At 37.4% G+C, this 15,939-nt stretch overlaps 1 protein-coding gene and 1 long non-coding RNA gene across 5 annotated transcripts; both read left to right on the top strand.

Moving 5' to 3' along the window:
* Positions 1–5,477: 5,477 nt before the first annotated feature.
* Positions 5,478–7,308, top strand: LOC118439239 (gastrula zinc finger protein XlCGF62.1-like). Of its 4 annotated transcripts, none has more exons than XM_035860376.1 (4): positions 5,478–5,830; positions 6,064–6,477; positions 6,862–6,944; positions 7,056–7,308. In XM_035860376.1, exons 1-3 carry the CDS (start codon positions 5,714–5,716, stop codon positions 6,916–6,918), a joined length of 588 nt encoding a protein of 195 aa, XP_035716269.1. In that variant the 5' UTR covers positions 5,478–5,713; the 3' UTR covers positions 6,919–6,944; positions 7,056–7,308. The 4 variants fall into 4 exon arrangements, with proteins under 4 accessions (XP_035716269.1, XP_035716268.1, XP_035716266.1 ...); XM_035860374.1 differs by having other exon boundaries at positions 5,481–5,830; positions 6,830–6,944; XM_035860375.1 differs by having other exon boundaries at positions 6,862–7,308.
* A 1,334-nt stretch (positions 7,309–8,642) lies between these two features.
* LOC118439213 lies at positions 8,643–10,365 on the top strand. The gene is made up of 2 exons (XR_004837288.1): positions 8,643–9,361; positions 9,775–10,365. It is a non-coding gene; the product is annotated as an uncharacterized LOC118439213 (long non-coding RNA).
* The last annotated feature ends 5,574 nt before the right edge of the window (positions 10,366–15,939 follow it).

The raw sequence follows: 15,939 nt of genomic DNA, 5'->3' as shown, positions 1-15,939 counted from the left end.
CAAATGGTGCAAGTTAATTCATCAAATAGATCGAGATAGGACTATAATTTTGCTTGGTTTTGAATTTAAATTTCGAACGAACGTCATTTTTACTTCCACATGAGCAGAACTTTACACGAGGTCAACGGGGCAGTAGTTTTGATGATGCACGACGAGAAACTTCTGGAAGTAGATTTTAACATTTTCTCATCAAGTTTTCCAGAAATTGTTTTAGCCCCGGATTTGTTATCTTCATTGTATTTTAACGCGGTTACAATGCTGCAAGTTTTGAAGCCCAACTTATTGGCTTTCATCTTGCGAAGATAGGTTTTTCAAATTTTTAGTTGTCTGGGTGCAACCCTTACCGATCTATTGAGGTTTTCTGCAACAGTTTTTTCAAGCTTCTCGTCAGTGTTTTGGTCTGCTGGCGGACAGGTCGACAAGGCCAAATTTTATATTTTGCATTGTCACGATCCTTATATCTGTATAGTGTATGATGAATTTTGTCCGGTGCATCCCTTGAAAAATGGGATTGTCAGGAGCCTTTTTCCGATTCCAGAAAACCACTTTTTTCACCGAGTGGCGAACTAATTTTTGCTTTCCCTCTAAATTTTGTGCTGTCATTTTTTAACGAAACGAGATAATCAAATTCTGTTTTCAGTTTTAGAAAGCTTATCAAATTTGCAAATTTTTATGCTTTTTACATATCCAAAATCAGTTTAGTGCTTGAGAAAGTAGGGGGAACCTTGACACTTTCAATCAGTGACCAGTCCATAGTACGAAAATAAGGCTGAAGTTACATACATAATTATTTATACAATTTTAATAAATATTTGATAAAAATTGGAATACAAATAAATTAAAGTCAAGTAGTAAATTCATGAATACATCTTCTTTATTTCTTCCTTCGGAATTCATTCAGTTTAAAAATTAACCATTCATTTAAAAAAATTTGATTAAATTTGCTACATTCTCGTCGGCGGTCGGTAACCAAGGAGAAGAATCATAATCCACCCTGGATCCATTTATTTCTCTAAAGTTGTGTTGTAAACAAAGCAAAATTGTGCGATTGTCGACTTGAAATTTAAAATTTACGGGTTTTGTGAGCATAAAACCATATCTAAATTTTCTTTTTAAAGGTTATGACCTTTTTTCGACACTTGACCTTACTAAAATTCGGTGTAAACCTAACCCAACAATGGAGGTCTCCCAACGCAGGCTCACAGATTTGGACCAAACTAGTCTCAATCTATCATAAATTTAACTAGTATGAAATCTGGAAATGACACTATCTCCCCATGCGAAGGTTTGGCAGAGATATTTGCATAAAAGAGGATGAATTTACGTTTCTACGGCAACGGTCACTTCCCTGCCGGTGGTGACAATCATTCTCATCATTATTTTAATCACTACCAATTATTTTGTAAGAATTAATGCAATTATTTAATTCACCATGGCAACGGAACATGAATACGAATAGCAATACTTGTTTCCATCCCTCATTCCTATCAAAGTATGAAAATAGATGCCTAACCAAACCTTAAAATGGCCTTATTAACGTCGTCTAGCAACGAAATTTTTCCTAAAAAAAATAATCCCAAACTCGTCCCATGCGCTCGGCCACAAAAATTTACCATCAAATGGGCTAAATTTATATACATAGCATGCCCAGGCTAACTGGGAGTGAAATGAAACGCCATAGCGTCAACAGTTTTTGTTACAAATTTCTAGTAAATTTCAATGGAAAGCCAGTTAATTTCTAAGTAGAAAACAATTTTTGGTTTCCGAAATTTCCTCCCCCAACATTAATGCAGCGCTGAAGACGCTGCTTCCAGTCCTCGATTGGAGCACGCACTAAATCCGTGGACAAATTGTATCGTTCTGTGGTCAAAGATTTTTTTAAAGCTTCCACACGTCTGTGAGGCTTAGAACACACCTTTGGCCCTAACTTTTACCATTTTTCATAATCCGGAGATCTAAATCCAGCCAGGAGGATTGTCATTCCGATGTGGAGATGAAGTCCGGAATTTAGTTTTTTAGCCACGCTTGGATCATTTTTTGCACTATTTGCTGGTGCTGAGTCATGCTGGGAGGTCCAATAGATTCCATTGAGTTGGGTGTCGCTTAGGGGATGCACCACTAACTTGAAAACATATTTCTAGAAATTTGATCCCCCAACCTTCCCCCCATTTTCAGCAAAATAAGAGGAATTACCCCAATTAGCTACAAGCTGCCAAAACCATGACAAAACTTGGAAAATGTGACTTTTTGACCTTCTGTCTATATTGGGGGATGACTTTGATCGATTTGGCATAGATTAGGTAAACTCGTTTGTTAAAAGGTTTTTCCGATGTGAAAATCTCCTCATCTGTAAAAAGAATCCTCTTAAGTTTTTTGGAGCGTACCGCTTGAAGAGAGCCCTTCATTTATTTAGTGTGGCTTTATTTAAGGGTTTGATCAGGATGTAGCAAGTACCACGTTTCAAAGCCCTAAGCCTAAGGTTCAGTTTGAGCACTCGTTGGATAATGTGCATCGACAATGTCAGCTGTGAGGATATTTTCCATTGAAATTTCGAGAATTTCTTCGGATTCTATCCTTCAGCGCCTTCACGATGGGTGTGGTCCTTGGAGGTTTTCAAAAAAATTTCCTCGACCGTCTTTAGTCAATCCGGTCCCCGTGAACGTTTTTATAGTCCGTTGGACTCAATTCACGTACACGTTCGATTCCTCTCATAGTTTTCAAACTCGCCAATTCTCTTCCCATTTTTTTGGTGAAAAATTATTGTTGCCTCCGTCCTTTCTAGATTTTCGATGGCGATATGCTTTGCAAGCAGTTAAAAACTGCTTAACAGTATTTAGTCAAAATCGCACGAGGAATCCTACACACTTATCAGATTTTCATTATCTCCAACAGTTTCGGCGTAAAGAGCTACTACCAGTTACCTTGGGCATGCTATGTATAGAAACGTATTTAACTACATACATGCATAATTTAATCCTCTTTTTATGCAAATATCTCTGCCAAACTTGTGCATTGGGAGATCGTGCCATTTGAAACTTTTGCACTAATCAAATTTGCGATCGATTGACACCAGTTTGGTCAAAATCTGTGATGTGAGCAAACGTTGGGAGACCGGAAAAAATTCGTTGCTAGGCGACGTTAGTTAATAAGGCGGCTATTGGAATGTTCGGTTACGTATCTACATATTTTCATACTTTGTAGGGATGAGAGATGGAAAAAAGTATGTTCCGTTGCCATGGTGATTTAAATAATTTCATGAATTATTACAAAAAATATTGATAATGATTAAAATAATGATGGTGATGAATGATTGTCATCACCGGCAATGACCACGATTAATTTCCAGTTGACCGTTTCCATGGCTCGTTGTCATAGGAACGGTGTCAATTATTTTAACAACTATTTTATAAATTTACATTAAAGAGAGTGGAGCTTGAGAAATTTAAACATGAGTTACTTCAAATAATTAAGTTTTGTTTGGTTACACATTGTAATTTCCAATTAATTTGAATAATTAATTATATGTTGTTAAATATGAGCAATTTGAAGTTCATTAAGATTTGAGAAACTGCTAATTATTTAATTACAAGATTTAATTTACAATTAATTTGAATAATCAATTAATTAAATATTCTATTTTGTTTTCCCAGGTACGCGGTTCGGCGAAAGCGATCCGGATAATTTCCACGGCCAAGTTTCCCTCCGAGGAAGACGACGACATGAAGTCCTACCTCAAGCCGATGACGATTATTCCGACGAGGAGTGACACATCGTCCACGCCCCCCGCATTTTCTGGCCCCCGGACCAGCCTTCCGACCCGGTTCGACGCCCCCATTCAACACCCGGACGACCTGCTGGCTTGTTTTCATGTCCGCGACGTCGCCGTGTCGCCGCTCGGGGTGGCCTTGGCGGAAACCGGGTTGGACCACGCGCCCTCGTCGCTGCGCCATGTCGACTCGTTCCTCCTCTTCAACACGACGGAAAACTCGTATCGGCACTATCGCCTACCTGGAAAAGCGGGTAGAATCAATGATAAGCATCATCATTTAAGGCAAACTGGACGATTTTTATTATTCTCCGTCAACCTTGACCATTCCGGATATCGACGTTCCCGACCAGCTCCCGGACTTGGAAGGTAGGAATAATAAAGTGCAAAATTAGATTAAAAATTGTCCAAACAAATTATGAAAAAATTGAGATTTGTGAATTTGTGAATCTCCAAGGGGTTGAATTTAGTCGGGAAAGTCTTTCTCTTGATAGAAAATTGGAAGAATGCTAAAAATTGGCATGCCAAAATTAGCACAACTTTGGCACAACTTTGGCATGCTAAAAATTGGCATGCCAAAATTAGCACAACTTTGGCACAATTTTGGCACAATTTTGGCGTGCTAAAAATTGGCACAATTTTGGAAAATTTTAAAACAGGTGTGGCGGACGTAAATGTGGCCATGGAGTCAAACCACTTCAGGGTTTTAGTACACTCATAGGACCCTACCACATATCCAAAGGGCATCGAGATCTGTGAAGGGCAGGTGGTGAAGCTCCCCTCCTAAGTCGCTGCAATGAGGTGGACATGTGACATTCGCCTTAAGGTAAGGCATCCATTGGAATCATTGAGACACTTTTCATTTTTGGCGGAAAAGTTGTCAAAAAATAGGAAAAACTTACATCCGTTGGAAATGGAAAGGTGGGTGCGGCGGGTTTTTTACGACGTAATTTACGGACGTTCCCATATGGCAGCTACGAGTCAATGGCCTACGTGAAGACCATATGCCTCCACTCACCTCAGGCACATTCTCTACCCTTTCTTCCTGAAAATACACTGTTTGAGATTTCTAACAAGGGAACATACCGAGGTGTCCAACGAGTTAAGGGTCGACACCTATACCAAAATGCCCACCATACATGACTTATTAAACAAACTGAAGGAATTTCCGTGTAAAATTCACTTTTCGTCACGTTGCGACGATATTTGTGACGAGCGCATGACCATCAGGTTGCCAGAGAGGGAGAGGTCGGCCGCTGAACGATTAGGTCGGCCACAGAGAAGCGTCGTCGTCTTCACGTCGTCTTCAGAGATTTCAAATTCTTTCCAATTTTGAAACCATTTTGAAATTTTGAAGAAATTTTGAAGAAATTTTGAAATTTCGAAAACAATTTGAAATTTTGAAAAAGTTTTGAAATTTTGAAAAAATTTTGAAATTTTGAAAAAGTTTTGAAATTTTGAAAAAGTTTTGAAATTTTGAAACAATTATGAAATTTTGAAAAAATTAGAGGTTTGTAAGTTATTTGAAATCTCTAAAGACAACATTTGGTCGACCTGACCATTGAGTGGTCGACCTATCCCTGGCTGGCAACCTGATGGTCATGTGCTCGTCAGAAATATCGTCACAACGTGACGAAAAGTGAATTTTACACGGAAATTCCTTCAGTTTGTTTAATAAGTCATATACTGTGGTCATTTTGGTATAGGTGTCGACCCTTAAGTCGCTGGACACCTCGGTATGTTCCCTTGTAAGACAAAACCCTTAAGCTGAAGTTTAGCTTTAGACTTTCAAGTTGTTGCACAGTTTGGAAACCTCGTCACCATTACGCCATTGATTCGTTTAAAAACGGAGGAAATCAGGCATCTCTTCTGGGGAAGACGAATTTAACCAAATCATTAAGAACCATACTCATTATCAAAGTGAAGTTCGGGTTAATTTGTTAAATTATGGGTGGGCAAGAAAATGGGTGGGGATGTTCCACGTGCTCAAAAACCTGCACTACTAAATGCAACTTAAAGCTTCATATGCTAACGCATGACCCCGACGCAAAGGTCAAATGTGAGGTAATTTATACACAAAATCTCTAAATCTAAATATATGCACTTGAACTAAAAATACGTAAAATTTGCTCAAAGTTGAGTAAAATCGAGAATGACAGGGTTTACCAAACTCTTGTGCCATCCTCTATTATACTTTTCCCTGAGTAAATTTTACATCATTCTATTTGGACCGTAACATTGAAGCTAATTTTAGAATGCAACCAAATATATACATCATTTTTTGATTTGTTTTCTAGATCTGCGGGAAAATTTCTAAAAATCCAAAACTCCTATCGGCACATATAAGAATGCTTCACACTGACCGGGACCGACCAAGTTGTGACATTTGCCACCGTTTATTTAGTACCGATGCAAAGTTAAGGAGACACGTTAATATCGTTCATAGCACGACCAAACGACCCCGTTTGCCATGTGGATTTCCGGGATGTGGGAAAACCTACTTGAACAGGCATAGTGTGTCTTACCACATTAAAGCTGATCATTCCGAGAATCCGACGCGATTTCCATGCACTCTTTGCGGTAAAGAATTCAAGATCCGAAGAATCCTTGAGGCACACATTTCCACCCACACGACGGAAAAGACGCACATTTGCTCCACTTGTGGGCGGGGTTTCCGTTTCGGCCAACTCACGGTCATGAAATATCACGAGGTGCAAATAAATATGCATTCATAATAAATATTTGGTTGGGTATATTTAATTCATACTTATGTATTGTTACAATTCATAAATATGTGTTTATATGTCTACTAGCCTATAAGCCCGTCTTTAAGACGGGCAATATTTCAAAATTTACAAGAACATGTCGTGTAAAAAGTATTTTTCTATGTTGCTAAGTATTTTTTTACGTTGCTAAGGAAATTTTTTTTACGCTACTAAGCATTTTTTTATGTTGCCAAGGAATTTTTTTTATGTTGCTAAGGACTTTTGTTATGTTGATAAGGAGTTAGCTTTACGTTGCTAAGGAAATTTTTTTACGTTGCTAAGGAATTTTTTTTATCAGAGGACTCATCCGTGTTTATTTTGCGACAAAAGATTCTCGACATTGGGCAATATGAGGCGTCACGTGGAGGCGAGACATCCCGAGAATAAGGAGAAGATCCATTCCTGCAATGAATGTGAGTACAGGACACACTCGAAATTAAATTTAGCCCAACACGCGAGGCGTCACAACCCTGTGAATCGACGAGAATGTTATTTTTGACAGAAGCAGTTTTTCTACTTTTCAGGATTGTTGAAACCCTGTCGCCGTCACACTCTTGAACTGTTATAAATGAGGAAATTTGTTGCTGGTCTTGTATGATTTTATTGTTGGGTCGGCAATGATTTTCTTGCGATATCCTTTAAAATTTATAGATTTGGCAAATATTTCCAAAACATTGCTCACAAATAATCTCTGCAATCTGTTAGAAGCTTCCCAAAAATGATATTCTTGCATGCATATGATGATTGCTGTAATTTTTCTCGAATTTCTTGAATAAAGCGGGGTAGTTAATTAGTTCGTTTAATTTTTATAGCTATTAATATTTTTAACATGCACCCACTTGTCTGGAAATGTACGTATTCTTAGATTTGCGTTTACATAGGTATATAAAACGTGCTTACCCTAACCAAAAATATTGGAATGTCAGTTGTCATTTTGAGTAGAAAATTGACTCTAAATTCTAAATTAAGTAAACTACACAAAATCCAGAGTAACCCAAACTCTTTATCAAGATAAAGTTACTCTGGATTGGGTATTGTACATATACTTCATTGAGAATTTTGTTTGCACTTGTGACATACTTTTCATAATGACATATCTGTAACATTATTTTTGAGAACCTTTTTAGCCATATCATTTCTACCATGCAAAAATGTGGATCACCGCGGAGGCCGCAAAAACTATTCGAATTTACGAAAACTTATCAGTTAAAAAATTGAAATTCTCTATGTTTATAGTTTTTATGGCGGAAAATTCAGTACGAAAAGGAAAATCTTTGGAAACAACATTGAATTACTTTATCTCATAATACTTGATGGGTCTTGTTGCTATTTCCCATCGAGGAGGAATGGTAGGCTGGGGAAATGAATGCGTCTACTGTAACGAGGGTTGGTTTAGTTGGCTAAAATTTTGTACAAATATCGCCTGCACAGTTCATACATACTACACTCGCCCCCCGGCTTTAACGAAATTTTTGATTGCCTATGTAAGCATGTTTCTTAATCTCAAGGAAGTGGATGTCTTAAGACTGTTGTGGATGACGCGTTCACGCGCAATCTCACTCAACCCGTGCTCAATGTATTTAAATGTAATTTCTAAAATGGCATCAACTTCATGAGTATTGAGATAAATGGAACTTTTGATATTTTAATGTAAAGCTAATTTTTGGCACTACAAAACCTTGGTATTTTGAAAAATTAGAAAATTCATTTGCTATTTTTGCACACTAATTTTTTTCAAAAATGAATTTTCTAATTTTTCAAAACACCAAGGTTTTGTAGTGCCAAAAATTAGCTTTACATTAAAATATCAAAAGTCCCATTTATCTCAATACTCATGAAGTTGATACCATTTTAGAAATTACATTTAAATACATTGAGCACGGGTTGAGTGAGACTAAACACTCGATGAAAATGAAGTAGAGCCTTAAATGGTGGCAAGAATTTTGCCGCAAGGTACCCTTACGTGCAACAAGCCACTAAAATTCCACCTTCACCAGCATCTTCACTCGCCTGAGGACTTCCATCAACCTTCTTTACCCTTCACGGTCTAAAAATACACTTGGTCTGAAATTTAAACGAAAAAAGGTTAAACAAGCTTCGTTTTAGACTTTAAAGGATGCAAACTTCGTCAATAATACGATATTAGCTCATTGAAATGTGGAGAGAATTGTCATATGCATGCAATAGTGCATTCTACGATTCAGTGGATAAAACTGGAAAATTTATAACCATATCATTACGCAAAAGTGTAGTTCTGGAGTAAAAATTTTTCCCCCGTAACCCCAAAATATTTCAAATGGATCCACGGGAAGGAAATAGATTAACTTGTTCCACTTGCCTAAAAATATTCAGCTCGAAAACATGCTTGAAACGTCACATGGTCACGCATGACGCCGATGCGAAGGTGAAATGTAAGGTAATCGACTAAACTTATTTATGACATTGAAAGTGACTCCAGAAGGCCTATCAAAGCACATAAAACTGCTTCACACCAACCGGAACCGACCCAATTGCGAAATATGTCACCGTGTATTTTTCACACGTCAAACTTTCCTAAAACACATTGAAGTCATGCACAATACGAGGAAACGACCCTTGCGAATTTCCTGGATGTGAGAAAACCTACTTGAACCGCGAAACTGTATCGCAACACGTAAAAACTGAACATGTCGAGAATCCGACCAGATTTCCGTGCACACTTTGCGGTAAAGAATTCAAGAATAGATAAAGACTTGGCACGCACATTTCCACCCACACGACGGAGAAAGCGTACACTTGTTCAACTTGTGGAAGGAGCTTCTCACATGAGAGAAGTTTAAAAAGGCACCAGGTATAAATGAATGTCGTCGTACTAATTCATAAAAGACCTAAGTGCAGTCGATGCTTAATTCATAAAAGACCTAAGTGCAGTCAATTCTTAATTCAGAAAAGACCTAAGTGTACAGAAAAAAAGTAAAAAAAGACCTACATACATATGTGCAAGTATGAATTTACTTATGGCTAAATCGCGCGATATATATGAAAAATCGTTTTGGCAAGATATAGCCATAAGTATTTAAATACATACTTCCACATAGGTCTTTTTTGCTTTCGTTCTGTGCACTTAGGTTTTTTCTGGATTAAGCATCGACTGCACTTAGGTCTTTTATGAATTAGTACGACGATGTGCTTCGTAAATGTTTTGGTGGAAAAAATTAAAAAAAACAATAAACCGATTCATATGGAAATGTTTATTTATTTTAGGCAACACATTTGGAAAAATTGACGCGAAGGATTTTCAAGTGTGAAGTTTGTCCTCAGATCTCCTTAAGTAGAGCGAACTTGCAAATACATGTCCAAATTGTGCATGAAAATCAGAGGAATCATCTGTGCACATTTTGTAACAACAGATTCTTGACATCAGCCCATTTGAGACGTCACGTGGAGGCGAGACATAGTGGAAATACGGAGATTCATTCCTGCAACAAATGCGAGTACAAGAGTCACTCGAAAGGCAATTTAGCTCAACACGAAAGGCGTCACAATCCTGCGAATCGACGAGAATGTTACTTCTGCCAGAAGCAGTTTGTGAATTTTTGAGAATTGGTGGCCCACCATACTCTGGAATATTGATAATCCAGGAAACTTGTTATTGCTCTTGTATGATTTTGTTACATATTTGGCCGGCCATTTGTACATGCTTACTTTGCATTCAAGTAAAATTTAAAAACTCGACAAATATTCCTCAAACGTTGATTATAAATTAATAACCGTCTGATGGGATGAAATTATGTTTTTCAAAATGTTATGTAAATACGAATAAAACGAAGCGGTTAATTACTGCAAATATTCCAACCTCAATTTCCCACATGCAAGCCGCTGGTGTCATAAATATGCATAAAATTGAAATTGGATTTAAGTGGTTGGCCGTAGAAACTGAGACTAATGCTAAGTACATAAAAATGACAAATTGCGGATTAACTACATACCAAAAATGTATGAAGCACCGTTCCATTCCAATATGTTATTAAGATAGATATATACAATGAAATAGTGTTTTTGTCGGCCTCCAACGATTTTCGAGTTTGATGGCTTAAAATTTGCGTAATATTTAGATCAAAAATCCGTAATAAAATTGGGGGGGGGGTACGCCCGCAGTTTTCGAGATCTGAGCCAAAATGTGCGAATTTTATGTTAATTTCTAGGTTTGTCTCAAACTTGTCAAAATAGGGTCCGATATGATTAGAAAAAATGCATAAATTTATTTGTCATGCTTTTAGGTAAAATGATATTCAGCAGGTTTATGTACGATAGGATTGACGGAGTTGTAAAATATGTGCGACTACACAATCGTGATAAAGGTCGACAGCCGGCAGACATGAAGAGATCGACAATCGACATGGTTAGATAAACACGAACACATGTACATAAATACAATTACGTGGACAAGATGATGAGCAATTTATTAATTTACAAACCAAATAAATAATATCCCACCCCTAATAACGTAAATGGCGATAATATAGCGTGTCCTTATGTATTAAGATATTTATTCCCTACTGAAATTATTGGAAAAATGTGGACCTCATTTAGAACATTTCTTTGACGTGACACCCAGTTTTTGATCTTGTTTTTGCTGTTTTGTTCAATAGAAGGATTTTGGTACATTTATTGCTAAAGGGTGTTGATTTAATTTCTCCCCAGTCATTTTTTACTACACGGTCGACGACAAATACAGTTAAATTCCTGTACCTGTTAATGTTTATTTTTGAAAATTTTACCATGAGTAGTCCAATACTAAAGGTCGATGGTGACCATCGTAGAGATTCGATAAAAACTTCAGTTTCGCAGCAATTAAAAATATAAGAAAAATCGGAGAAATTATGACGTGGCGGGAAAACGTTAAGGCCACGGACCAGCCGAATTTTTTTCAAATACAAAAAATGGTCTGAACGACCTAGGAGGATGTCACTTACTACTAGGAATGGGTTCGGATCGGATCGGGTCGGATTTTGGGTTCCTCGGATCAATCCGACTCGGATTATGCCGGGTATCGGATTGATCCGAGGCGGATTGACCGACCAATCCGATCCGATTCGGATCAATCCGACGGATTTCGGATCGGATTACTAAACCGGTTATATCGATATAAAATCCAATACTTGCAATAATTACATACATACAGTCAATGGAAAAAGTATTGGCAACCCCCACGCCAGCTAAATAAAATTGGCTATAACCATGGAATGCATCATACAATTGGCATGAAAATTTGTACCCATTTAGCAAATATAATGTAGTTTTCGATTATAATCATGATTTATTAATTAAAATTAGATAAACACAGTTTTTAAATAATTTGCTGGAAAATTTGCAAAATTTACCCGCAAAAAGTATTGGCAACCCTTAACTTAAAAAATCATAAATCAAAGAAACGCCAATTTTGTTATGACAAACTGCTTCTAGTATTACGTAGCACCTCCCCTCGACGCAATACGAGCAAAAATAGGTCGTGGAATTGATTGAACAAGTTTCTTTATAACGCTTTTTGATCTGGCTGCGCACACTTCCTTCGAACTTTTGACAAGCTCGTTTTTCGAAGAGTGGTTTCTCACCAGTCCCTCTTTTCTCAATCCGAACAATCAGAATCACATCGGGAGACTGTGCAATCAACGAAAGAATCCTAACCTTTTCAATCTCCAAAACCTTGCATCGTTAAATTGGCTACATGTTTGGGGTCACTGAATTTTCGGAATATAAAATTCTTTAATAGGTCAGATTTTTATCAAATAATATCAAATTATCGTTTAGAATGATTATTTGGACCTCATTGGTCATTATTCCATCGAGGATGACCAGCTACCTACGCCACAACCTAGTCATTTAACCCCAAACCATAATCGCTCGTCTTCTGTGTTTAGCTGTCATAGGAACATATTCGTTTTTGTGAGCCTATTATGGCATCCGCCAGACTTGAACCATTCAATTGGCTCCGAATAAGTAAAATATGCTTATGTCAGACCAGCAGAACCTTTTTCATTCATTGGAAGTCTATTCAGGGTGGTATTTAGTCCATTCCAATTTATTGAGTTGGTTCGTTTCGGGGACCCTCGCGTCAGTTGGGCTTCTGGACCCTGAAACCCCATGGCATGATTTTTGATTGATCACAATATTGCATGACATGTTGACGCCACAGTTGGTTCTCAAATTCAACATGGCTTCGGGAGTTGAAATCTTCCGATCTCGAGTGATAATTTGCTTGATTCATCAGTGGCTCGTTGGCGTAGTTGACTTTTTTCTTCCGCACCATGGAAAAGTAGAAACTGAGATTGTCATTTTATATTTCTTGCCTACGTTTTAAATAGTAAATATGTAAAAGTATGTTTTCTCTTTGAATTTGCGATAAGAAAGTTTTTTTGTGAAAGAGACATGATTATTTCTCGCGGCGCCAATACAGCTCGTTTGGTGTCGCCATTTTGGCTCCAGACAACACAACTGTAGACTTAAAATGTCGCTAACGTCATATTTGGTCACCTTGTTAACTTACCGTAATGAAATGTGGTAGCTGATTAAGAAAATTGTTTCGCGTAATTAATTTGGCCACATGTTGCCAATACTTTTTGCGGGTAAATTTTGCAAATTTGACTATAATCGAAAACTACATTATATTTGCTAAAGGCCTACAAATTTTCATGCCAATTGTATAATGCATTCCAACGTTACAGCCAATTTTATTTAGCTGGCGTGGGGTTGCCAATACTTTTTCCATTGACTGTATGTAATACAGTGTCGGACAGATGTCTACGTCCACATAGTCGCGTCAATTTCATTTTCAAATTGTCACTGAACTACTGAACCAATTTTCATCATTGATATATCAAATTCTCACAAATTTAACGTAATTTCATAGCACATTATTAGTTTTCCGCTAAAAAATTTATTTTAGGCCAGAGATGTATTTTAATTCAAAATGAAAACAATTGGATGGACAAAAGTCAACGTCCAGTCAGAGAAAACATACAAAAAAAACTGTAATTTATAAGGAATGTTATAACAATTAATTTTTAATATTTGGTTGGGCCTCCGTTCGCTTTAAGGACGGCTTCAAGGCGTCGAGTCATTGAGTTTACCAAATTCTTGGTCACATCTTCAGAAATGGTTTCCCAAACTTCACGAATTCTGGATTTAAGGCCCGGAATTCCTGAAAAAGATTGTTTTCTTATTTCTCTTTCAATGTGGTCGCACAGATGCTCAATGGGATTCAAGTCTGGAGATTGGGGAGGCCATTCTAGCTTCGGAATTTTTTTTTCTTGAAGTATTCCATGGTGGACTTGGCAGAGTGTTTCGGATCGTTGTCTTGTTGGAAGGCAAATCGTCGTCCAAGTCCAAGTTTTCGAACAGATTCCTGGATATTACGGTCAAGTATTCCCTGGTACTTGTATTGGTCCATAATTCCGTCAATAAATTCCATTTTTCCTGCCCCACTTGAAGCCATGCATCCCCACACCATTACCGACCCGCCGCCGTGCTTAACTGTGGGGTTGAGATTTTTTGGATTCAAAGCTTCTTTTGGATATCTCCACACTCTACGACGCCCATCTGACCCAAAGACATTGAACTTTGACTCGTCAGTCCATAAAATATGTCCCAGAATGTTTGTGGCTTGGAAATGTGGTCTCTGGCAAACTTCACTCGTTTGGTTGCATTCCTCGGTACAATAAGAGGCTTCCGGACTGCTCTGTGGGATTTCAAATTTCCCTTATTCAGTGTTCTTTGGATGGTCATAGGACTAACCTGTTTGCCGAACATCTCCTTGATCTCGGTAGATAGCTTTGGAGCACTAAGTGAGGGTGTAACGTTGACTTTGTTGAGCACGTGGCGTACTTCTCGGTGAGCCAAAATGGGTTTTCGACCACTTCTGACCTTGTTTTGGACTGAACCATTAGCTTTAAAGTTCTTAATGATTGTCTGGATGGTTGTCCTTGCTAATTTATACTTGGTCCATATTTGTCTCTGCGACAGCCCCCTTTTTGTCCACCCTTCCAGTCCTGAATGACAAGATCTCGAATAGCGATAGGAATTTCCTTGCGTGTCGACGCCATCATATTTTTCTGGAAGAAAATTATTTAAAAATTAATGCGGCATATGTTATTGATAGATTTATTAAGTTACCTGATTTTATAAATTGGAGAGATTTTTGTTGTTGACAATTAAAGTGAAGTGGACGTAGACTTTTGTCCGCTCAAATTTCATCCTCTCTCGCTCTGCACTATGATTCTCAGTTTTCCCAGAATTTTCAGAAATAACTCATATGTTTTATGAAATTACGTTAAATTTGTGAGAATTTGATATATCAATGATGAAAATTGGTTCAGTAGTTCAGTGACAATTTGAAAATGAAATTGACGCGACTATGTGGACGTAGACATCTGTCCGACACTGTACATATTATGTATACCTACTCAAGAGAGGATAATGATACTCACCAATATGCATTATATATATATATAAACAAGGTTCAATAATTAATTATTAGTATATGGTTAATACTAAAAACCGACAGCAATCTAATTTAGATTGCTGATTGCTGTAAGGTGAAATTTAGATTATCTAAATTTCACCTTACATATTGAATAGACAATAGTTAATAGTGGGGGCAAATTAAATTGCATGATGGATAAACTTTTCTATCTCACACAATGGCCACGATAACAGCTTGAAAATTTTCAGGGTGGTAGCCCAGAAATATTGGGGTTGGATGCCGTTCCCGAATTTGAAAACAAAGGTCACAATTTTTGACCCAAAAGGTCAAGTTTCATGACGATATGTTTCTTTAGAGGCTTTATTTTTATCGATAGCGCAGCGAAATGTGAACTCCCGTGCGATTTTTTGAACAAAGTAGCGAATTTGTTAATAAGGCGAGTTTTGACAAATTGTTAAAATTCGTCTTACTAAAAAATTCACTACTTCAAAAAATCGTCCTGAAATGTGCAAGATATCAATATGTTCACATCCAGTTGAGCTATGTATATATTTGTCAAGAAATACAGCCCCAAAGGAAAGCAAGTCATCGCGAGAGTTGAGAAGTGCGCTTCTTAGTCAAAAATAGTGACTTACGTTTTTTGAAATTTTTCAAAAATAGGGACGTGATCCAATCACATTATTTCTGAGATTGCAGTTGATTGCACCCTGCAAATTTTCAAGCTATGATCGTGGCCATCGTTTGAAATACAACACAGTTTATCCATCCTACACTTTAATTTTCTTCACTGTAATTAATAATTAGTTACCGTTCACCCAATATTATAAGCTTGAAAGAATCTAAAATGCTTCATGACAGATTATTTCGTAGTGTTTTCGAACGACCAAATAACCTCTTAGAAAATTTATCAAGGAATTGCGACTATTAATACTAGCTTAACAAGAGTT

Source organism: Folsomia candida, unplaced genomic scaffold (assembly GCF_002217175.1).
Source record: "Folsomia candida strain VU population unplaced genomic scaffold, ASM221717v1 Fcan01_Sc032, whole genome shotgun sequence".
Classification (NCBI taxonomy): domain Eukaryota; kingdom Metazoa; phylum Arthropoda; class Collembola; order Entomobryomorpha; family Isotomidae; genus Folsomia; species Folsomia candida.
This window is presented reverse-complemented; position numbering and strand designations above follow the sequence as displayed.

Coding starts and splice junctions, on each gene's coding strand:
- LOC118439239 (XM_035860373.1), top strand. CDS start 5,714: ATGGGTGGGCAAGAAAATGGGTGGGGATGTTCCACGTGCTCAAAAACC. Junction 5,831..6,063: donor ACGCAAAGGTCAAATGTGAG/GTAATTTATACA, acceptor TTTGTTTTCTAG/ATCTGCGGGAAAATTTCTAA. Junction 6,478..6,829: donor CGGTCATGAAATATCACGAG/GTGCAAATAAAT, acceptor TTTTTTTATCAG/AGGACTCATCCGTGTTTATT.